This window comes from Danio rerio, chromosome 3, assembly GCF_052040795.2.
Source record: "Danio rerio strain M-AB ecotype USA chromosome 3, GRCz13ab, whole genome shotgun sequence".
In the NCBI taxonomy this organism is placed as follows: domain Eukaryota; kingdom Metazoa; phylum Chordata; class Actinopteri; order Cypriniformes; family Danionidae; genus Danio; species Danio rerio.
Window position 1 is genome coordinate 5,834,884 of NC_141023.1, and position 23,235 is coordinate 5,858,118.

General features: G+C 39.3%; 1 protein-coding gene and 1 long non-coding RNA gene across 4 annotated transcripts in view; one reads left to right on the forward strand and one right to left on the reverse strand.

Moving 5' to 3' along the window:
• The window catches only part of LOC141381116 (uncharacterized), a 34,358-nt gene that overhangs the window by 6,380 nt on the left and 4,743 nt on the right, over positions 1 to 23,235 (forward strand). Inside the window, exon 3 of the long non-coding RNA XR_015480336.1 lies at positions 13,797 to 13,932. This is a non-coding gene — a long non-coding RNA (uncharacterized LOC141381116). The remainder of the gene's footprint in view (positions 1 to 13,796; positions 13,933 to 23,235) is intronic.
• LOC100333752 (uncharacterized) overlaps positions 2,011 to 23,235 on the reverse strand; it is a 31,974-nt gene continuing 10,749 nt past the window's right edge. For 2 of the 3 annotated variants that reach the window (XM_087243579.1, XM_087243580.1), the window contains exons 6-15: positions 23,081 to 23,167; positions 20,368 to 20,442; positions 17,077 to 17,187; positions 14,888 to 15,013; positions 13,821 to 13,910; positions 9,881 to 9,979; positions 7,183 to 7,266; positions 5,871 to 5,954; positions 5,659 to 5,757; positions 2,011 to 2,407 (exon numbers count right to left, since the gene is read on the reverse strand). In XM_087243579.1, the coding sequence (XP_087099705.1) occupies positions 2,289 to 2,407; positions 5,659 to 5,757; positions 5,871 to 5,954; positions 7,183 to 7,266; positions 9,881 to 9,979; positions 13,821 to 13,910; positions 14,888 to 15,013; positions 17,077 to 17,187; positions 20,368 to 20,442; positions 23,081 to 23,167 (974 nt within the window). In that variant the 3' untranslated portion in view covers positions 2,011 to 2,288. Of the gene's footprint in view, positions 2,408 to 5,658; positions 5,758 to 5,870; positions 5,955 to 7,182; positions 7,267 to 9,880; positions 9,980 to 12,633; positions 12,841 to 13,820; positions 13,911 to 14,887; positions 15,014 to 17,076; positions 17,188 to 20,367; positions 20,443 to 23,080; positions 23,168 to 23,235 lie in introns of those variants that run through there. The other variant, XR_015480189.1, reaches the window with a different exon arrangement.

Here is a 23,235-nt window from a genome sequence, read left to right on the forward strand (position 1 = left end):
GGTCTGCAGCATTAGACCTGATGGACGCGTATTTCCATGTCTCCACTCTTCCTCGCCACCGTCAGTTTCTGCGGTTTGCGTTGATGGTCGAGCTTGGCAATACAAAGCCCTCCCCTTCGGGCTCTCTCTGTCTCCGTGGGTCCTCACCAAGCCCGCGGAGGGTGCCTTAGCGCCCCTTCGGCTCGCGGGCATCTGCATACTCAATTTCTTGACGACTGGCTGATTTTTGCCCTCTCTCGGAGCAGTTGATTATGCACAGAGACAAAGTGCTCCGGCACTTCCACCTGTTGGGGTTTCAGGTCAACCGAGAAAAGAGCAAACTCGCAACCGTGCAGAGGATCTCTTCTCTCGGGCTGGAGCTGGACTCGGTCACCATGGCAGCGCGCCTCTCTGGAGAGCGCGCTCAGCTGATGCTGTACTGTCTGAGAGAGCTCGACAGTAAAATAGTGGTCCCACTGAAACTATTTCAGAGGCTCCTGGGGCATATGGCATCTGCAGCCGCTTCATGCCACTCGCATTACTCTATATGAGGCCACTTCAACACTGGCTTCACGATCGAGTCCACAGACGCGCATGGCATGCGCGCGCACACCGAGTCTCTGTTACTGCGCTGTGTCGCCGCGCCCTGGCATATCGCCTGGAGCTGTTAGCAGTGTTCCTCGCTCTCCACCGTTTTTTTCCGGTGCTGGAGCGGCAACACGTGCTGGTCAGGACGGACAGTACGGCGGCGGTGGCGTATATCAGCCGTATGGGGGGTATGCGCTCTCGCCGCATGTCTCAGCTCGCCCGCCGTCTGCTCCTCTGGAGACATCCGCGGCTGAATTCGCTGCACGCCATTGATTTTCAGGCAAGCTCAACCGTGCAGCCGATGCGCTCTCACGGCAGCCTTACGTCCTGGAGAATGGAGACTCCACCCCGAGTCTGTTCAGATGATATGGGCGCGATTCAGGGAAGCCCAGATCGATCTGTTGCTTCCCCCGAGATCGCTCATTGCCAGTTGTTCTTTCCCTGACCGAGTGCTCTCGGCACGGATGCACTGGCTTACAGCTGGCCTCGGGGCATGCGCAAATACGCGTTTCCCCCAGTGAGCCTGCTCGCGCAGTTACTGTGCAAGGTCAGGGAGGACGAGGAACAGGTTGCTGGTTGGGCCCCTCTGGCTCAACCGGACCTGGATGTCAGAGCTCTCCCTCGCGATAGCCCTTCCCTGGCAGTCCCTTCGAGAGAGCACCTACTCTCTCAGGGACAGGGCACCATCTGGCACCCTCGCCGATCTTTGGGGGTCATTAGACGCGAGGAAGACTTAGGTAACCTCCGATTGCGGTGGCTAATACCGTCACTCGGGCTAGAGCCCCCTCCCCGAGCGCGCCTATGCCCTGAAGTGGAGTCTATTCACTGAATGGTGTCTCTCTCGCAGAGAAGACCCCCGTAATTTGCCAGATAAGCGTTGTGCTTTCTTTACGCCAAGAGAAGCTGGAGAGCAGGCTGTCGCCCTCCACACTCAAGGTAACGTGGCTGCCATCTCCACTCTCATAACCTCATCATCCGGTTCCTCAGGGGCGCTAAGCGAATTAATTCACCTCGCCCCCTCTCATGCCCTCTTAGGATCTCGCCCTCGCTACACAAGCCGCGTCAGATCCCTTCGATCCTCGACTCTATCTTTCTGTCCCTGAAGACAGCTCTGCTGGTCGCGTTGATATCGATTAGAGGGTCAATTAAATATAAATATAAAAAAAAAGGATAAATTAGGGCCAGGGACACGTTGGAGGACCGCGCCTCCCATGATGTGGGTGCGTCACGCTTGCTTGACAATCCCCTCATCGGGGGCGTTGGTAAGGTGCAGTCATTATGGCGCTTTCCATACTTCTCCCATTCGTGGATTTCATCCACTCTATGGCACTGAAGTTCCCCAACCGAAGGGGAACGTTCGAGGTTACAGAAGTAACCCTTCGTTCCCCGAGGAGGGGAACGGAAGTGCCATACTCCGTCGCCATAATGACTGTCCCTTAGCTGTTTGAAAGTCTCTTCAGCTTAAAAGGAAGCTCGCTCCAGGTGTGCTTATATGCTGGGATAATTGGCAATGAAGTACACCTGTGCAAGCTTACACTGCCAATTCATTGCATTCATTGGCCCGTTCAATACTCTTTCAGACAAGCGGCTTCTGAACCGAATCCTCCTCCATTCGTGGATTTCATCCACTCTATGGCACTTCCGTTCCCCTCCTCGGGGAACGAAGGGTTACTTCTGTAACCTCGAACGTTTTGTTATGACATTAGCCCAGAGATTGTGCCTTAATTAAAGTTAATGACATTACATAGTTTCAATAACGACAATATCTTTGACCCAACAATCACGGTACCCAGAATTATCTTGGAAGGCATATGACATCCTCTAAATTCACAAGCCTCGCCTGAAACAGAAAGAAGACACACATTAGACTTAATGATAAATGAGGTATTTACATGAGCAAATGAATGACAGTCACATTTCAATCTAAATGTTACAAATATAAGTGCACGCTCACTTTTAGTCTGTAATCTAATCAAATGGATTAATGTTGTGTGAAAACAAGTTGAAACAGTTACAGCTCATTCTGGGATTAAAGAAATACAGAATTATGCTGTCAATTTTACAACCAAATATTTTTCCATTTAAACTTTTGTCAAATGTTAGATATTACGAAAACTAAATCATCATTTACTTAAAAAGTAGTGTGTAATGAAGGTATAAGAGAGAGATTTCAAATCTACTGTGGAAGGAGACTTTTTCTTGAATTATTTAATGTTATTTAGTTTGACAAACTTATCAGATGACTTAAAAAAATGTTGATAGTTGGCAATTGTACACAATCGAATAGGAGAACCAAAAAAAAAAAAAAAAACATAATACAATAAAACTAAATTGAATAAAGTAAAAGAAAAAGAACAGAAAAGAGCAAAAAACAACACAATAGAACAGAATAAAAAAACAACAGACAAGAAAAAATAGAATACAGTTAAACAAAATAATGGAACAGAATAGAATAAAACAGAAAAGAAAAGAATAGAATAAATCAAATACGAGTAGAACAAAATAGAACACAGTACAATGGAACAGAACAAAAGAATATAATACAATAGAACAGGATAGAATAGAATGGAACAGAATACAATAGAACAGAACAAAAGAACAGAACAGAATTGAATAGAACAGAAAAGAAAAGAACAATAGACTAGAAAACAATAGAAAACAAAAGCATAGAATACAATATATCAGGTAAGTACAGAATAGAACATTGTTACAATCCTATGTTTGTCTTGTCAAAGAGAAGCATAGAATCGAACAGAAAATAATAGAATACAATAAAACAGAATAGAAGAAAAACAAAAGAAGAATAGAACCGAACAGAAAAGAGTAGAACGGAAAACAATAGAACAGAATAGAATACAATAGAACAGAATAGAATACAATAGAGCAGGATAGAATACAATAGAGCAGGATAGACAAACAGAAAAGAATAGAATAAAATAGAACAGAATGGAATAGAACAAAGAATAGAAGGAAACAAAAGAATAGAACACGACATAATAGAATAGAACAGAGCAAAAAAAAGAAAAAGAATAGAACACAGCAGCACAGAAAACAATAGAATAAGGCCCCGTTTAAACTAGTGCGTTTTAGTGTTAATACGGCATTTTAGAATGAAAACTATCCGCGTCCACACTAGCATTGGTTTCACCCAGTGTTTCTGAACAGCTCTCCGTCCACACCAAAACACTGAAAACGCACATCACGTGACTACACACACACTTTCTGGCATGCGCTGCAGATATCTAGCCAGATGAGAGCTGTGCTCGGAGTGTTCATCAAGGATCTCCTGCTGGATCTAATCTCGCTATATTTGCTAAACGTGATATTTCATTAGGGGCCAAGCACCGCAGGTGCGTAGGCACCTATTGGATCCGTTAGCGTTCCTATTATTATTATTCTTCCTTCTTCTTCCGTTTCTTCCGCCAGATTTGAATGGCAGCCCATATAGGCGTATGCGGGAAAGTTATATAATTTGGCACAATGATAGAGGACAGTATTAACATTAATCAGACCAAATATGAAGTCTCAAAATCAAACTCTCTAGCGCCACTACTTGTCCAAACTTTCATGTAAGTTTATCATCATAACTTTTGAACCGAATGGGCTACAATCAAAATTCTTTTTTCCTCTGACTCCTTGGCTCAGTCCGATTCAAACGCACCATATGACGTCATTTTCCGTCATGAATTTTTTCGCGCTATTTTAAATTTTTCGAAAAACATATTTGATCGAACTCGTCCTAGGCCGTGTCTCCGATTTTCACCAAAATTGAATCACATGATCTACAGACCATGCCAACCAAAAGTTATGGAATTCAAGTTGATGAGACCAACCGTTTTTGTTTAACTTGCGAACTAATTTAACGTAGAATTTGCGAAAATGGACTTGAGGCGATATCTCTGTAACGCATTCACCGATTCACACTAAACTTGGTGTGTGTTATGACAACTAGGGTCTAAGGTTAATGGCGGAGTTTCGGCGCACTGCCCCCTAGTGGTCCGGAGATACTAAAAACTTGCTTTTTGGCTTGTAACGTCTCAACCTTTTGTCCGAAACTCATGAAACTGGTCGCATTACATCCGGCAGAGCATGCCGAGTCGAATGATGTCTGATTTTCACAGGTCAGCCATTTTGGGCGTCGCCCATTTCGATTTTTGGCCAAAAATGCTATATTTTACCAACACATTTACATATCATTACAAAACATGGTATGCATCTTCAACCCCATGCCCTGAAAGTACTCAAAAACGTCTGGAGCAGCGCCACCTTATGGCCAATAGTGCTTGGCCCCTTAATTGCTGCTTGCAGCTATATTTCATCTTGTTGTCTTTATCTAACGACATGTTCCCCGACTTTGGTCTTTTTAATCTAGTACTTGTTCTCAGTCAACATGTTTTTGCTGAGCGCAGAGATAAGTTAATAATTAATGGAATCATGTACATTCTGCACATTGAGTAATTGTTTGTTTTTATTTCCTATAATGTATAAACTTATTGTACGTTATAGTGTTATAATGGCCATTATTAATTATTAAAACTGATATTCAGCAAAAGAGAGGGCATGTTTCGTATTTTCACTGAAAATGAATGAAGAGGAGGCAGCATAATGTTAGGCTGCATCGTGGTATGAATATGCATACAGTGAAGATGATGCTTATATATGCCTGAATGGCCTCTTCAGCGTTTCCAAAATGATCTGTTTTCGGCACTCGAAAAATTCAGCGTAGTGTGGATGGCGAAACTATAGCAAAACTTATGCGTTTTAAAATGAAAACGCATTAGTGTAAACGGGGCCTAAAAGAACAGAATACAGTAGAACAAATTATAATGCAGTAGAACAGAACAGAATGGAACAGAACTGAATAGAAGAGTTAGATGTAAAAAAAAAAAATTGCACACAGATACTTAAACATTCTCATTATGATTTCTGTAAATAGAATATCAGCATAGAGTTGAATAGGTTCAGAGTAACTGAAACAGAGATTTTCACTAAATCTCTATGTTTTTTTTTATTTATGACAACACACAAAAAGGGAACAGCCACGGACATTACACAAATCCTGTAATAAAAACACAGTCAGCTCAGACTCACCAGGTGCAGCTATCTGTAAAACCAGCAGAGCTGAAGCGAAGACACTTTCAGATGCAAAGAGAACAATTCTCAGATCTCCCAGCACACGCTCGCCATTCACTGAGAAATCAACAATGAAGAGAGATATCACTGGATAGATTATCATTACCAATGTAATTGTATGCTATCCACCATTGATATATCTGAAGTAATAATGGAGGGATTGAACTCACATATGTTCAGTGTCAGTGTTGAAGAGGTGAGTAAAACAACACCGACTGATCCAAACAGATACACAAATCTGCTGTGACGACCAACTGATATACAGGAAACACAAGCAGAGATTGAAATAGTTTGGGAGATCAAAAGCTTGCTAAACTAGTGACAAAGCCATAATTATAATCTGTATTAATAACAATTTCAGTGATGGAACATTTCAACATGTAAAAAATAAATAATAAAGAAACCTGAAATGCTCTATTAAGCTTTTATTGAATTGCAGAAGTAGCATTTGTTCAGGATGTTCGTTTTATTTATTTGGAAACACTTTAGCAGAAGGTAAGAAACTTTTAGAAACCATGACATGAATATAAATGAGATTTTATGCATGCTTGTAACAACTCTTATTAGGTGTCATTTGCTCACCTATGACATTATACATGCAAAGATGACATTGATTGTCAGGACAGCTTGACATTACCAAGAAAACATAACTTGTTATAAATCTGTCATAAACATGATTGTCATTGTAATTGTGTCATAAATGTTATTCGGATCACATTTCAGTGGAACAAACAGTATTTGTCATTAAAAAGTCTCAATAAATGCGTCATTACTCTGTCAAATCATTTTTTACAGTGTCATTAATATTTAATGACATTTCAATGACACAAAAAACAGCTTGTACCACTGTAGTTAATGATTAATCACGCTCTTATGAAATTCATGACATTTATAATGGCTTCAGGATGGGTTTATGACAAGTTTTGCTTTCTCTGTAAAGTCAGGTTGTCACGACAGACAAAAATAGGTTGAGATGTTTATGTCAAGTCATAACAAATAATGTCATCTTTGCATTTCATTTAATCTTAGTTTGCATGCATAAAATCTTATTCACATGCATGACATTATTATAAAGGCTTCATAACAGTCTAATGAACACCCCTTCAAGTAAAGTGTTACCATTATTTTCTGTGCACTGGGGTGACTTCATTGCAGAAATACCAGCCTGATCTCACGAGAAAACATATTTTATTATTTTTTTTTTAAAAAAAAAGTATTTTACGTTTTGCCAGTTTAGTGGCTAATTCGTACGAATTCGTATGAGTTCAGTCTTACGAAATTGTACGATTTTGAAAAGGAGGCGTGGCACCAAACCCCACCCCTAAACACAACCCTCCTTGGGGGATGAGCAAATCGTACTAAAATGTATGAATTAGATCATACGAATTCGTACGAATTAGCTACTAAAAGAAAAAGTTACGAATTGCCGTGAGATTGTGTTGGAAATACAGGGATACAAAAAGATGATGATCATTACTGTACCTGATTTGTTAAACGCCCAGGTCAAATCCATAAGTGTCCACTGTATCTGCAGAAACACAACCACACTCGCCCATGCCATATAATCTGTCCACAGAAATGGAGGACTCGTTTTATTAAATCCAAAAGACGTAGATCATTTTAGCATAAACACTCTGAGATATAAACTACCAGTCAAAAGTTTGGAAACAGACTTTTTACTGTCATAAAATAATTTGAATCTGCTCACCAAGAATCAAAAATACAGAAAAACTGTGAAATATGATTATGATTTTAAATATCCGTCTTCTTATTGAACTTAGCTTCAAATTTATTTTATTGCTGTGATTTAAAGCTGAAATGTTCCTTTAGAAATCATTATAATATGAGGATTTGCTGTTCTGCTATGATCAGTTATTATGGGTACAAAATCACTAACAATAATTCTTGCTTAAAATTATCAGTGCTAAAAAGGTTTTGTCTTGCTTTATTATATCATGGAAACTGTGATACACTCGAAACATGACAATGTATTTACAATTTGTTGAAACAACACAATTCTTAATTGTTTTTTGGGACAACTTAATTGTTTTATGTTTAATAGTGCTCAACATTTTAAAACTATATATTGTGTATTTTATAAAAATCAATTCATTTGTAACGATATTTTTGATTGGTGTTGCATCGGTTTTCAAATTGACAACAACATTAAAAAAATAATAATAATAAAAACAATAAATGTTTTTCCTAGAGCAGATCATGAGATCATGTTACTAGAATATTTGACAAGACAGGCTCATTGTGGATACATACCCCTGTCTACATTTCTGGAGAGCTTGAATTTTGTACCCAGAGATATGTGAGGCAGCATTTCGTCTATAAAATGGACGCTACCTGGCGGTATGATACCGCCGATGACTTACAAGCTGACCGCTTACCTCCATACGGATGACATTTCTGGTGTTACCAGTTTTCCCAGTGGCTCGCAGCCAAGGTTATTATAGCTAACGAAAACAAACTAAAATGTAAAATATTTGTTGTTAACTGAAATAAAAAAAAAATAATTTTTTAAAACTAGACCTAACTAAAACTGTATAGTGTACATACAAAACTAACTGAAACTAACTAATATTATAGCCAAACCTCCTTCGTTTTTGTCTTTGTAAATGTATTTAATACATAATCTTACTGTAAGCCTTTTAAAAGTAAATCTAATTCGCGCTGCAGGTGTTTGACCCATAACTTACGACACCTCAAAGTCTGTAGTCCTGCTAGAGCCGGTTCTCCTCTTGTCATCCTCGATGTTGCTCCCGCAACAAAAACAACGAGTGGACATGACAGCAGCACAGTGACAGCATTAAATACAGACACTTTAAACTATTACTTTAACACATTTGTGCCCAATATTGGGTTTTATTTCTATATCGCAATTGCGAATGAATCTTTTTCACCAGTGAAACGGTTGAACTAGTTCACCCAATCGAACTGAATCATTTGAAACGATTCATGTCTCCAGTAAGCACTTATCCACAAACTCCTTACTTTTTAACAAGCCTAATACCCCCCTCTTACTCTAAACAATCCAATATATACTCTCATTCAGTTATTAAAACAGTAACAGTTACACTGAGACCAAATATGAAAAGCGGTTACAGTGTGATTCAGTGAACAAAACCCAAACAGCACATGACAGCATGCTGTGAGTAAACTAAACTTGAACAACTGCGGTGCGGGTGAACAGAGGGCTTAAATAAGAGGATTTGGTAAAAAACGGAAGTTTATTTCATAACAGACAATCGTAATTGAATTTAAGTAAGTGATTTATGCTTCAGTTGGGTTGCAAAACTTTAGAATGATTCCAGAAAGCAGGTAAAACAAAAGCAACAAAATAAAAACAAGGTGAAATCACGTGGCCGAGACGGCTTTTCTTTTTCTAGATTGGCTTTGAAAACACTATCGATTGGGTTTAGAGAAGCGGGTCAGTCAGTCGGATGCAAGCTGCCCTGGTCAGCTGAAGTGTACTTTGCACCCTCTGGTGGATTTACGCAAGAAGAGGGCGCACAAGAGAAATTTGAGTTCATTAAAAAATTTACGCAGTGGTCTGTAGGAGATTTGCAAAAAATGCGAGCAGATGTAACCCCACCGGTCATACACCACCCAATCCGCTCCGGGCTGGGATTAAACCGGCGACCTTCCACATGGGAGTCGGTTGCTCTAACAAGAAGGCTAAAGACCATGGCCTCTAGCATCTGTCGCTAGAGCACTTTTAGAGGTCAGAGGAGTGAGGTTTACTTGCACAACACTTACTAGCTGGCCTCTGCTACACTCACCCCCCTAAACCTCACTCCCGTCCGGGTCACGGCACCATTGTAACCTCAACGATCCTGGAGTGAGGTTTTACCTGCACAGCACTTGCTAGCTGGCCTCTGCTACACAGACGAACTTCCGGTTTCATATTTCACTATGCCCAGAAATGCAGACCTGTGAACGTATTCACAATGAGTCTTTGAAGCAACACTGAAGACTAAATCATGTGTCAAGTTCAGCTTTAAACCATGAAAATTAATGACGTTTTAAACCACATTTAATAAAAGAACAAACAGTTATTTAATATTGCAGTAACATTTCACAGCTTCACTGTATTTTTCTGAACTAAAGGCAGCTTTTGAGAGCAGAATAAGCTCATTATAAAAACACTAACAAATCTTACGTAAATAAATACCTTGATGATTTTCCAGAGTGTAAATATAAAAACAGAGCATAAAAGCATTTATCAGTATGATTCCACTGAGCCACTGCCCTTTCCGTACCAGAAGTGAATCTGAAAAAAGACGTCATGTTCTCATTATAAAACACTTCTTTTTCACAAGAACAATTTGAAGTCAGGGTGATGGCACATGCTTTTTCTAATATTACTGGAAAAAACTGTAAAAACATAATAAAAAGCCACAATATTAATTGTCATGGATGCGTATTTATGTAATCCACCAATTAAGCCAAACTTCAAAATTAAGCCATGCTCGTGCATGTTGCGCTCAGTTTCACGTTCATTCAGATGTACAAAAGAATATCCGTGAAATTCGGCGTACGCAGTGTTTCATACATCTGAATTTTTTTCTGCGTACGCACATTTACAGCTTTGTGCGTACACAATGTTTTAGTATGATTTCCACGCAAGTCTTCGTACATGAGGCCCCAGATGTATGAAACACTGCGTAAGCCGAATCTCACGCATATTCTTTTGTACATCTGAATGAACGTGAAACTGAGCGCAACATGAACGAGCACAAAACCCCTCCCTGCCTCCTCCCCCGTATGAATATGTAAATGACTCTACTTTGGCAAAACCCAACGAAAAAGCAAAGGCAAAAGCAAGCAAGAAGAGAAACTTTGAACAGAATGTGAATTGGAGGTGCTGCTTTCGGAGGTAGACCGGAGAAAAGCGGTGTTATTTGCAAGTTTGTTCTCCGGAATTAACAACAAAAGAAAAAAATAGAGTGGGAGAGTTTAGCTGATACGGTTAACACAGTTGTGTCTGAACATCGCACTGTGTAGTTAAAAGAGAAATAGTGTGATTTATAGGTGTAAAATGTTGTAGTAACTTTATTAGTCTCAGTGGCGCAGCCTGTAAAACGCTTGGTAACATGTTTTGACCAAGCGGCAACCTCCCGCTCTCTCTCAGGAAGCCAATACGGAAGTAACTAAAATTGCAATTCATCTGAAATTCGGCTAGTCCTGGCCGCTCCTGGCTCCAAAACAGAGCAAATTTCAATTGAGCCCACTGTTAGAATGGCCAACTTTACAGCAGAAAAAAGGTGTTTACAGCCTGGTACAAAAAAAGATTTTGGTTAATACAGCTAATATTACCCTTCATGACAACTGTGAGGGGGTGAATTTTTTTATAACTCATCCGTTTCCTTTATATTAAGTTATATTAAGTTTGCATAATTAAGGGTGTGGTCACTTGATTGACAGCTAGGTCTCGTTGGTCGCCGTCACGTCACCTCAGCTGAATCCTGCAGATTAGCCACTGAACTCGGCATATTTATCGTATTTCTGTGTTGTTTTATGTGGCTTTACACAGTCGACTGCCTTTTGGGCTTGTTTCCTACAATTATTAGATGGCATGGCATGCTGAGTGCACTTAATTGTGCTCACAAATCATTCACGTGGCCTCCGTTTCCCATGTGAGTAAAGATATATACTTATATACCATCTCTATACATGTATTTGTTTTATTTAAGATCATTTATCGTTTATATTTATATTTAGAGCTGTAATGCACTTCAGAATCTGTCCGATTAATTAGCTGTAGGCTCTAGAACAGTCATCTGAAGTGTTGTCATACAGTGTTATGCTGGATTTCATCAATAGTCTTACAGTAACTAACACAGACTATATCTGAAGTGTTTGGAAGTAATTCGCGTTTTCCTCCTGTTGAAAAACATAATAAGAACAATGTTTAGTGGCTCAATGTATTACAGCAGTGTTTTTAAAAGTCTAAACACTTTATTGATATAGTATAAAACCAAGCACAAGTGGTCAGAATACAAACGAGTCACAGGTGACAAAGTATTAAGCGTTCTCCCAAAGTAAAGTGTGTCTGAACCAGGTCCAAGGTAAATACCAGTAGGTGTCTGTAGCTCCGCTCACTTTCCGCCTCTTTGCCCTTGTTTGGTATCCCGCCGTGGGTGTGATGACGCGCAAACAAAATGGCGACGGTTGGCCGCGCCTACTTGTGGCTTCTTTTGCGCTCTTTAGAAACCTATGGGTGACGTCACGGATACTACGTCCATATATTTTACAGTCTATGGTTTTGACACGTTCGAGCATGAACTCGGTTCGAAACCAGCGTCTGATGAACTCTTTCTTCTTTTTTCCCCCGCTACATATCAGATTTTGCCAACTATTTATCACGAGAAAGACAAGTAGGAATCATCAATAAGTCTGTGCATCATATTTAATTTGCACATTTATTGAATGGAAATGTTTCTGATTCACTCATGCAAATTCATCTTCAGATAGTGTCTTTATAGCAATGTGCTTGCAGTAGATAGCTCCCATTACATTGGGAAAACAGGCGACCGCTGCAAATTGTGCTTTAATGTTTGGCTGGTCAACTGTATGGTATGGAAACCTTATATACCTGCTATATGAACCCGTCTCATACAGCTGCCATTGTAAGGCTCAAAAGACACGTTTTAGAGAGCAATTTAACACAACTGCCTCTAGGAGTCGCCAATGGAAATAAAACAGACACGCACAAAAAATGTGCGTACGCCAGCCATAAAGCTGCCGTGGAGCTGCGCACATTCCCATGTTCAGTTCATCGTTAGTAAATCCAAACGTGAGCCATTCTGAGCGTGAAACCTGACGTACGCAAAGTTTTTGTGCGTACGCAGCGTTGATACATGAGGCCCCTGGTGTGACCAAAGTCTCTGTAAGAATTAGTCTTTGTTGTGACAGAATGCGTACCTGTGGGTGCCTTTGATGTACCGCTTGATGCTTCTTACGTCCTTGTCGCAGCACCAGTGGCCACAAAATTAGGCACCGAAATGCATATGCTGTTTTAGTGATTCTGCTTGTGAGAGACTGTTCTCACTATCAGCTCACATCATTCAAAAGAAAAGATCCACATTGTCCCCCGATAATGTCAACAGACTGGACTGTCTTAGCAACTGGCTGAAGGAAAAGGAGGTCTAAGCAAAACTGTTTCTGCTTTATAATTAATGTTCTCAACTCACAGCAATACAACTTTACAATGAGTGCAATTGTTTGTATTCAATACTTTATTGTTATTATAATTTTCCATAACTACAATGCCTGTATTTTGGCTTTTTTTTTTTTTTTTTTGCAGTCCACTTAGAATCCAACTTAGAAATAGTTTTTTTTCTTTATTGGCAATAATTGTTTTAAAGATCAAATGGCATTAACATGCCTGTGTTTTTATTTCTGTAATAAAAATGAATGTTAAGCAAGGATGGTTTATAGTGGGTATGTTGTTTACATGAAGAAATCTGTGTTAAAAGTTAAACTAAAATTCTAATAAACAATTATATTTTAATTGTTTCAAATAGTTTTTGTTAACATTAATTTTATATTCAATAGCCAAAATTACAAGTTTCAGTCTTTTAAATGTGATTAATTGCAAAAAAAAAAAGTGTAATTAATTAGTTTAGTAATTTTTTTAATTGATTGACAGCACTAGTATTATTACATATTTACTATTAGAAGCTGGTTATATTCACATACTGCTGACATAAAACTGTGTTTAAACCCCTAATAAAAGTTATTTTTGCCTAATAGCTCCCCCTTAACTGCTAGAAATTAAGTTTCCTTTCATTATTTAATATTTCTGTAAATAATATTTCTGTTTACTTATTTTTTTTATTTGTTTTTATTTTTATTTTACTCGTTTCTTTTATTCTTGCTTATGTAAAGCACTTTGAATTGCCACTGTGTATGAAATGTGCTATATAAATAAACTTGCCTTGCCTAAAATGTTAATTTCAGCAGAAATAAAATTACATTGATCTGTATCTGTCTGCCTTGAGATTAAAATGGTCTCACCAGACAATTAAATACACAGTAAACAGGACCTGGAGACAAAGTTTTACCATTTTTTCCCCAACATACAGAACCACTCATACTGTGACACTTACTACTTCTCCTGGGTAATAGCACAGTAATACCGGGATAGGCCAAACCCATCCAACTTGAGAGCAGAGGAAAAACTCCAACAGCAAGAAGCACTAAATAAATGAATAAATAAAGGTAGGTAAGTAATAAATAAACAGACAGTTGAATATAATAGCTTTTTTGGTGTTGTTGTTGTTTAAACCTATTGCATTTTTTGTTTACTTCACACTTTACATATTTTTTGATTCTGTTAAACACAAAAATATTATAGAATGTTGGAAACCTCTAACCATTGGCAACCACAGTATTTCTTTTTCCTACTATGGAAGTCAGTAGTTACCAGTTTCCAAAAAGATACTTCAAAATATATGTTTTTAATGTAAGCTCAAGCTGAAGGTTGTTGCTAGAAGGGATACAGCTCTGGATGCAAGATAAGTTATTCATATTATTTATTAAATTACCCATTAATTGTATTTTATTAATATCCACCCCTAAACCCAACCCCTACAGTAAAGTAAAAACAGTAATTACACAGAGTATTATTTGTAATATTCATTAAGTTACCAATTAATTGTATTTGAATAACATCCACCCTAAACCAACCCTTACAGTGATGTAAAAAATAAATATACAGAGTATATTTCATATTATTTATTATAAATTAACTGTTCATTTTATTATATCCTACCCCAACCCTCACAGTAATGTTAAAATTTTTGTTATTATTGTACAGTTACAAAAACAATATGCTATATTGATGTGAGTATTTACAGCTGTATCCCTTCTAGATTTACCCGGGTGTGGAAGAAATCAAGCGTGAGTAAATTGTGACATAATTTTCATAATGACATAATTTCTTTGAGTGAACTGTCCCTTTTAAAGGTGTAGTTACAGGTGTTATACCCTTGGGTGCAAAATGTTAGCTTCATTAAAGTAAGACAGATTGCCATTCATCAAGTGATTCGCAATTTTTCTAAGTGACAGCATTTCATCTTTTAAAGTCGGTTTATCCACTAACAAGGTGAACAAACTCGTCAAAATGAATGCTCATTAAACATTTAATGTAAAATTCCTTTCAAACAAAAGTTACCTTGTTTATCCAAATGGAGACCTCCCATAATAAGCATGCCTAATATTGCCAGCATCCCCTCCAAAACTGCGTGCAGTATTTGTGACTGTGGATCATTATTTCTCCAGGCATTGTCACAGTCCATCACTACAAACAGGAGGATATGTGATAAAACATTTAAAGAGTTCAGATGCAAAAACCTCTAAATGCATCTGTAATTTCCTCTTAAAATGAACATTTTTCTGAGCCTCCTAAGTTTGTTCAGCTTTTTACTTTCAAGGCAATGTGTAACAAAGGTTCTTTGTGTGGGAAGAAGAAGACAGGGTCGGCGTTGAGGTAAGTAACAGACTTTTATTATTTTTATTTTGCTGAAAATGCAAATGACAGCTCCCACTGTGTGGTCGTCGCTTAGCTCTCTCCTCTCCCGACTGTCCCTTTATTGGGTGTTCGACCATGCTTACCTCTCCACACAAAATGAAAACAACGTTTTGTCACTTTAAAAGTAAAATTACTGAGCCTACTCATAGGAGTCTGAGAAAAATGAAAATTTTAGAAGAATAAAATAAAACGGCATTTCGGGGTTTTTGCATCTAAACCCTGCAGAAAAATCCAGCTTAAACCAGCCTAGGCTGGATGGCTGCTTTTAGCTGGTCGACCAGGCTCGTTTTAGAGGGGTTTTGGCCATTTCCAGGCTGGTTTCCAGCCATTTCCAGCCTGGTCTTAGCTGGTCAGGCTGGAAACTGACCAGCTAAATCCAGCTAAAACCAGCTTGACCAGCCTGGTTTAAGCTGGACATAGCTGGTTTTGGCTGGGCTCCCAGCCTGGCTAGGCTGGTCAAGCTGGTTTTAGCTGGTCATCTCTCAGCCTGACCAGCTAAGACCAGGCTGGAAATGGCTGGAAACCAGCCTGGAAATGGCCAAAACCCCGCTAAAACCAGCCTGGTCGACCAGCTAAAACCAGCCAACCAGCCTAGGCTGGTTTAAGCTGTTTTTTTCAGCAGGGAACGCATCATTTGTTGCCAGAGTTGAACCCAGGACATTGCTACATGCACTGATGTAATTTTTAAACAAATATAACAATGCTAATGTTTACATTAGCTAAAAAGTTTGCTATTGTCACTTAAAAGCTAATTTAAGAATGATTTATACTTCTGCATCAAGCGCACGCATATGCTATGGCGCAGACTACACGTTAAAGCATAGCCCTACACCGTGGCCGTCGGCGTTGCTGACGTGCACCTCTCAAAAAATGTAACTACACGTCGCAATGACACATAGTGCTAGTTCTGTGATTGATCGGCTTGGTAGCATTGACGAGTCTGGGCAGGACCGAGAGACGCACGAGCCCGATGGAGTGATTGTTTACAAGTGTGGAGTCCCGTGAAGGAGCTCCAGATGGAAAGTTTTGTTTTGTGTTTTGCTCATCGTTAAAGTTGTTGCACGTCCGCCGGTTCCTGCCTTAAAATGAGCGAGTTTGAGCCACTTGTACATCCCGGAAGTGTTCAGAAAAAACAAAACACCAGCGAATAAACTTGACACAGAAATATAAAAAACCTCACTGCCAACTAGCGTTTGGGAAGTGTTAATGCAGACCAACTGAGACAGCGCACAGAAGTATAAATGCACGTTGCATGCGCCGTAGGTCACGCCGATCACTTGACACAGAAGTATAAACCAGGCTTTATAGTTTGCTACGGCACAGCCTGTGTCGACGCATAGCCCCTCTGATGTGCCCGCTGATGTGCACCTCTCAAAAAATGTACGCGCAGCATAAGCTCTAAGATTGGTCGACTTAGTTGCACTGACGAGTGTGGGCGGAGGTGAGAGCTGGGTGGGCGTGATGCAGTGGGTGTTTACAAGTGTCGAGTCCCGTAAAAGGAGCTCCGAATGGAGACTGCTGTTTCGTGTTTACCTTATGATTAAAGTTGTTGCACGTCCGTCGTTTCCTGCCTCAAAATTAGCAAATTTGAGCCACTTGTACATTAAGGAAGCGTTTTAAAAAAAACAAAACACCAGCGAAAAACTCAACACAGAGGAACACAAACACCTACTGCCAGCTAGCGTTTCGGAAGTGTATTGCAGAGCAACAGAAACCGCGCAGAAGTATAAATGCATGGCTATGGGCAAGGCTTGCGCCGTGGGTCACGCCGATCACTTGACGCAGAAGTATAAACCAGGCTTAAAACAAAAGACTTAAAGAGGGATACTTACTACACCATAACAGAAACACCAGAAGCAGTAAGGCAAATGAAAGTCCTACTGAGACTACGATGAAAACTGTAGATTGCCAACTTTGATCCAGAGCATATTTAAAAAACAGAACTAGGAAAAGAAAGAAGACATTAACCTTTAGTGCACAGATTTAAACTTGGTCTCATCTTAAAGATGACATATGTCAGATTGTGCAAACAGTTCAACAGGTTAAATGAAACACAGAAGTTATGTGCCTTTGTGTGTATGAAAATAATAAAACAATGAATGTATTTGTCAACAGAATCCATGAGATGTGCAGTTTACAAAACATGTTTTAGCCTAAAATTGACCAAAAAAAAAAAAAGATTTTGTTTGGTCGCAGTACCAAACATGACCACCAGGACATTCAGTTTCTATAGACCAATTACCATGTTTGTAAACATTCAGGATGCGCGCACAGGAAGGTGGCAGAAAGAAACCGGGAGCGCCAGCATTTACAGCGAGGGAATGACATCCGATGCGGTGCAGAGTTTATTGTTGTCTTAGAATAAAGATATATTGATTACATATTATATCCTTTATTTACATAATGCTTCCAGCATATTATAACAGCTCGTCGTCCTGTGATAAACACAGTGATTCGGCAAAATTAACGTTAAAGTGAGCGGCGTTCATCTGACAGGTCCATTTGCGATAGCACCCTGCCAATGAATATTGGATAAGATGACATGACCATGCATCCACCAAATGTACAATCACATTGAAGCTCCAAGTGATTTTACAAGAGAGAAGTTAAAGGCTTACAAGTCTTTGGATGCCAACAGTGTTGTTCTGTGTGGTCATGAGCAAGAAATAATGCTCCATGATTACTAGATTCAACACTATGTAGAGCTAAAAACCCAGATTCTGCCTAGCCAACGACAATGAAAGAAGACAGAGCTGTACAAGGCCTGGGTAATTATCAACAAGCAAAACGACTGCATTCTGACAGCAAACTGCACCTGAACCTACAGCAGGGTATGTAAACCTACACAGAGGTAAAGTTGGTTTTATATTCGCACATTCAGACTTTCTCTTTAATAATATCATTTCACAAAAGTATTATTTGCAAACTCTAAATAGCGAAATCATTTTAGCAGCCAACGACTATCAAAGCAGAACATTCACAGTCAAATAAACAGCGTTAATGTTGTTTTTAAGTCACACTTGCAGCTTATTTCAGAGCGAATATGCAAAGTGCCGTGGTAAACAATATAGGGAGAGTGTCACAAGTTGTCTCTGAATGAATGTGTGAATTTGAAACCAACTTTACCTTAATAACTTACACTTTCATGTTTCATTCTTAGCATTCAGTGTCTGCAGTTTAATTCACCATATATAACTGTTCTCGCTGAAATCATTTCTGCAATCAAAAATGAGTGATGTGTATGATTCAGCATAACGTGTACTTACCTGATATGACATGAGCACTGCAGAGTCCAGCATTTCTAAATAAGTCGTCACTTCATTCAGCTCCCTTTTAGCTAAAGACGTCTGCGGTTGGCATTAAAGCAGTGTGGTGTACGGTAAAAGTTGAGTTTTCTATTTTTGGACTTTTCAATTTGGCATCCTACCGCACAACACGACATCTTTACTATTGCAGCCTGTCTTTTTTTGCAACCGGGGACCCGCGTGACATCATGTGTGATGTAGGTTGGTAATTGCTCTATTGGTGAACATATTGAGGACGCCCCGTGTGTTTTAAAGAATTTTAACCATATTTGTTCATACTTTTGTCAATGTTTGTATAGTAGACGTGAAGTTCTGTTTTGTATTTGATTTCAACTTTCTTTTGTCTCTAACTGTGCGTTCACTCTGAAGGTGGCAAGAGTGGCAAAGTTTGCTTTGGCCACTCTGGCGACAACGCTGTCTGAGGCTGGATGGGTAATTTGGTTCTGTAGAGGAAACGGCCCAATCTGGCAACACTGACTGCTTGCCGCTGAACCGCGTCACAGCTCATGTCACCACCACCAGCACATCTAAACAAAATTTTACATTTGAATTGCTGTAGCAAAGTAATGCTTTACAACTCCGATGTGCATACTTGTTGCAAATTAGAAAAAAAGCTGTTGCTAAGTAATATCCATCAATCACCAGACCTGGAAACCAGATATTTTAAGCTTTCAAATTATATATAGTTGATATATATAAAATGATATATACACTCACTGGCCATTTTATTAGGTACACCTGTCCAAATGCACGTTTCTAATCGGTCAATCACATGGCAGCAACTGCATTTAGGCATATAGACATGGTCAAGACGATCTGCTGCAGTTCAAACCGACCATCAGAATGGGGAAGAAAGGGGATTTAATTGACTTTGAACGTGGCATGGTTGATGGTGCCAGACGGGTGTAGTAGTTACCAGCCTTTTCATTTAATTAACAGACTGGTGAACATGACAAAGAGTTCACTGTATTCAAATTTCCTCCACAGTCACCAGAACTCAATCCAATAGAGCACCTTTGGGATGTGGTGGAACAGGAGATTCGCATCATGGATGTGCTATCATGCCAATATGGGGCAAAATCTCTGAGGAATATATCCAGTAGCTTGTTAAATCTATAACACGAAGGATTAAGGCAGTTCTGAAGGCAAAAGGGGGTCCGACCCAGTACTAGTAAGTTGTACCTAATAAAGTGGCCAGTGAGTCTACATGATATATAAAATATATATTCAGAAATCTTGGACCTTTCCAACAATATACAGTTTGTCATGATTGGATTAGGATTTATATATATTTACTTTATTAAAATTTTTGCCATATAAATTCTACAATTTTGTAGTCTATAGTTTGTGTATTTTATAATAACGATAATAATGGTCATGATGTAAAAAACTAGTGTTCTTCAGAGAAAGTCACTTCCTGTGTCCCCACCACTTCTTCAAAATACTGTATAATCGGTGAGACTTTAATAATACGATCATGAACATGAGTGTTTTTGCACTCCCATAATGTACATCTGATGATACTTGTCTTTATTTACTTTGTTGAATTTGTTACTTTAATGTGTTATAATAAAAAAGAGACAAGTATTTAACTATATGTAAAGAAGTAGTAGCATTTACACAGTCTAAGGGCTGGGACGCACCAAGCTGATGCCAAACAACAAGTGCTGATGAAAATCAACTATGTGGTCGCCTTGTGTCTGCTCCCATGTGGACCAAATAACTGCACGTGAACACACCAAACAGACACCAGCCGACTAACCCGAGAGTGTAACAGTAAAGCAGCACTGAATGTGCTGGTGAAATATAGGTTCTTACCTTGATAAATCACACCAGTAATTACAATGTATTCCAAAAAACTCCAAAACCCGTAATTCATCCACTGACTGATGACTGTAAAAGATCAAATTTGCAAAGTCAATAATACAAAATAACAATTCAACACTAAGCAAAATCTAAACAAAAAAAAGAAAGAAAAAAAAAGTTTTTGTGTCAGACTGATCCTGAAAACTTGCTGTCAGCCAATCAGCTAACAACTATAATTAGGATGTTAAAAGGGGTAGAGTCTTGTCAGGTTATGGTGCATTCAAATATAAACACTGTTTGACAAAATTTACCTAGAGCACCTATTAATGAACCATTAATACACAAATTGAAAATACAACCCCAAATCAGAAAAAGTTGGGACAGTATGGAAAAAGCAAATAAAAAAAAACAAAAAAATGGTGATTACTAAATTTAATTTGACTTCATTGCAGACAATACAACAAACATTATTTAATGTGTTCCTCATCTTTTTTTTTTATAGTTTTTTCCCCCAAAATAATCACAAATTCCAGTTTTGGTTCTTACAACACATTTCAAAACAAGTTGTGTCAGTAAAGCATTTACCACTTTGTAATGGCTTTTCACAGCCCTTAAAACACGTTTAGGAACTGAAGACATTAAGTGATGAAGTGTTTCAGGTGTTATTTTTTCCCATTCTTCCTGAAAACAAGTCTTAAGGTGGGCAACAGTTCGGGGTCTTCATTGACACATTCAAAATGCGCCACACATTCTCTATTGGAGACAAATCAGGACTGTAGGCAGACCAGTCAAGTACTTGTATCCTCTTCCTCCACAGTCAAGACTGTATAATGTGTGCAGAATGTGGTTTTGCATTGTTTTGTTGAAATATGCAAGGGCGTCCCTGGAAAAGAAGGCAGCATCTTGTGCTCCAAAATCTCTGAGTACTTTTCAGCCTTAATGGTGCATCACAGAAGTGCAAGTTACAATTGGCAAGGGCACTGACACAAACCCATACCATGACAGATCCTGGCTTTTGGACTTGTTGCTGGTAACAGTCTGGATGATCCTTTTCTCTTTTGGTCCGGAACCAACAACGTCTATTTCTCCCCCCCAAACACCTGAAATACTGATTCATCTGACCACAGTACACATTTCCACTATGTGATGGTCCATCCCAGATGCCTTTGAGCCCAGAGAAGTCGATAACGCTTCTGAACACTGTTAACATAAGGCTTCCTTTCAGCACTGTACAGTTTTAACTGGCATTTGTGGATGTACAGTAGATGAGAGTTCAATGTGAACATTACCGCTGCACGATCTACCGCCGCCGCTTTAAAGGAAAAAGAACATGTTTTTTAGGTATGACCGCAGTTTGCGACTGTGTCGCCAGGGGGCACAAAGGGATGGGATGTGAACAATTAAACAAGGCATCATAGATCATTCATTAATCATTAAAAAGACAACTAGGCTACATTATTTAAAGGAATAAAGAATAACAAATAACCTTTGGGGTGAAGTGCTTAAGTCCGCTATATGCTTCAGCACAAAAACACCAGTAGCCGGATTGAAACACACCATTTACCCACATCACATAAATAGTTAACTATTTGCAAGTATGTATTGTGGTACTTGGCAAAGGTTTGCCACAGTAGTCCTGATCCCATGTGGTGATTTGCCCATAGATGAATGAGGATTCTTGATGCAGCGCCGCCTGAGGGATCAGGGATCACAGTTGTTCAGCTCAGGCTTACACCCTTGTCCTTTACACACTGAAATTCCTCCAGATTCCTTGAATCTTTTAATGATGTTCTGCACTGTTGAAGGTGAAATATCCAAATGTCTTCCTTTGTTTCTTTAAGAAACTTGTTTTTAAACATGTCAATCATTTTCTCATGTGTTTGTTGTCAAACTGGCGATCCTCAGCCCTTCTTTGCTCCTAATGGACTGGGGATGCATCCGAAACCGCATACTCCCATACTATACAGTACGCTAAAATCAGTATGCAAGCCGAGTAGTATGTCCGAATTCATAGAATTCGAAAATCAGTATGCGAGAAGTACCTGGATGACTTACTACTTCCAGCGAGATTCTAGAGTGCGCATCCCATGCATGCTGCACTATCCCATGATGCCCCGCGAGAGAATTCATGAATGCGAGTAAAGCGACACAATTGACGCAGGCGGATGTAGTACGTCCGAATTCCATTCATACTTTTCACATTCATACTGTATAGAGCGTACTTTTCTAACGGCCGAGTAGTACGGTTAAATTCAAATGCAGTACCTACTGAGTAGTAGGCGGTTTCGGACGCAGCCTGGACCTATCCTGGATGCAGCTTTTCTTCCAAATCATAATTACAATCACCTGTTGACATCACCTGCTTCACATCACATTATTATTTAACCAGTTTACCTGATTGCTAGCCATAAACTGCTCCTGTCACCTCTGTTTTTGAATGTGTTGCAGGTCTGAATGACAGGAGAGGATGTATATTTACAAATGAGCAGAAGTTGACCAGACAAAACATGAAATATTCTGTGTTTGTATTGTCTGCATTAAAATACAAGTCAAAATAAATTTGGAAATCACTACTTTCTTTTTGTATTTGCGTTGTCGATACTGTCCCAACTGTTTCTGATTTGGAGTTGTGCATATAAAGTCAAAAATATTTGTACGCCTGACTAAACTACAGATAGTCAACATATGTCAGAGGGAAGCAATACTAGACACTAATTTAAAATACCTTGGGATCCATATGGTCCGGCTCTAAACAGCATGTTAGGTCTCAGTAAAAACAGAGCAGAACAAGCAACAGTCTCATGCTCCAAACCTGAAACAAAAAACAGATTTCAACACTACAGCGAAGCCTCAATTCAGAGCCTCAACTTCTCTGTAAGA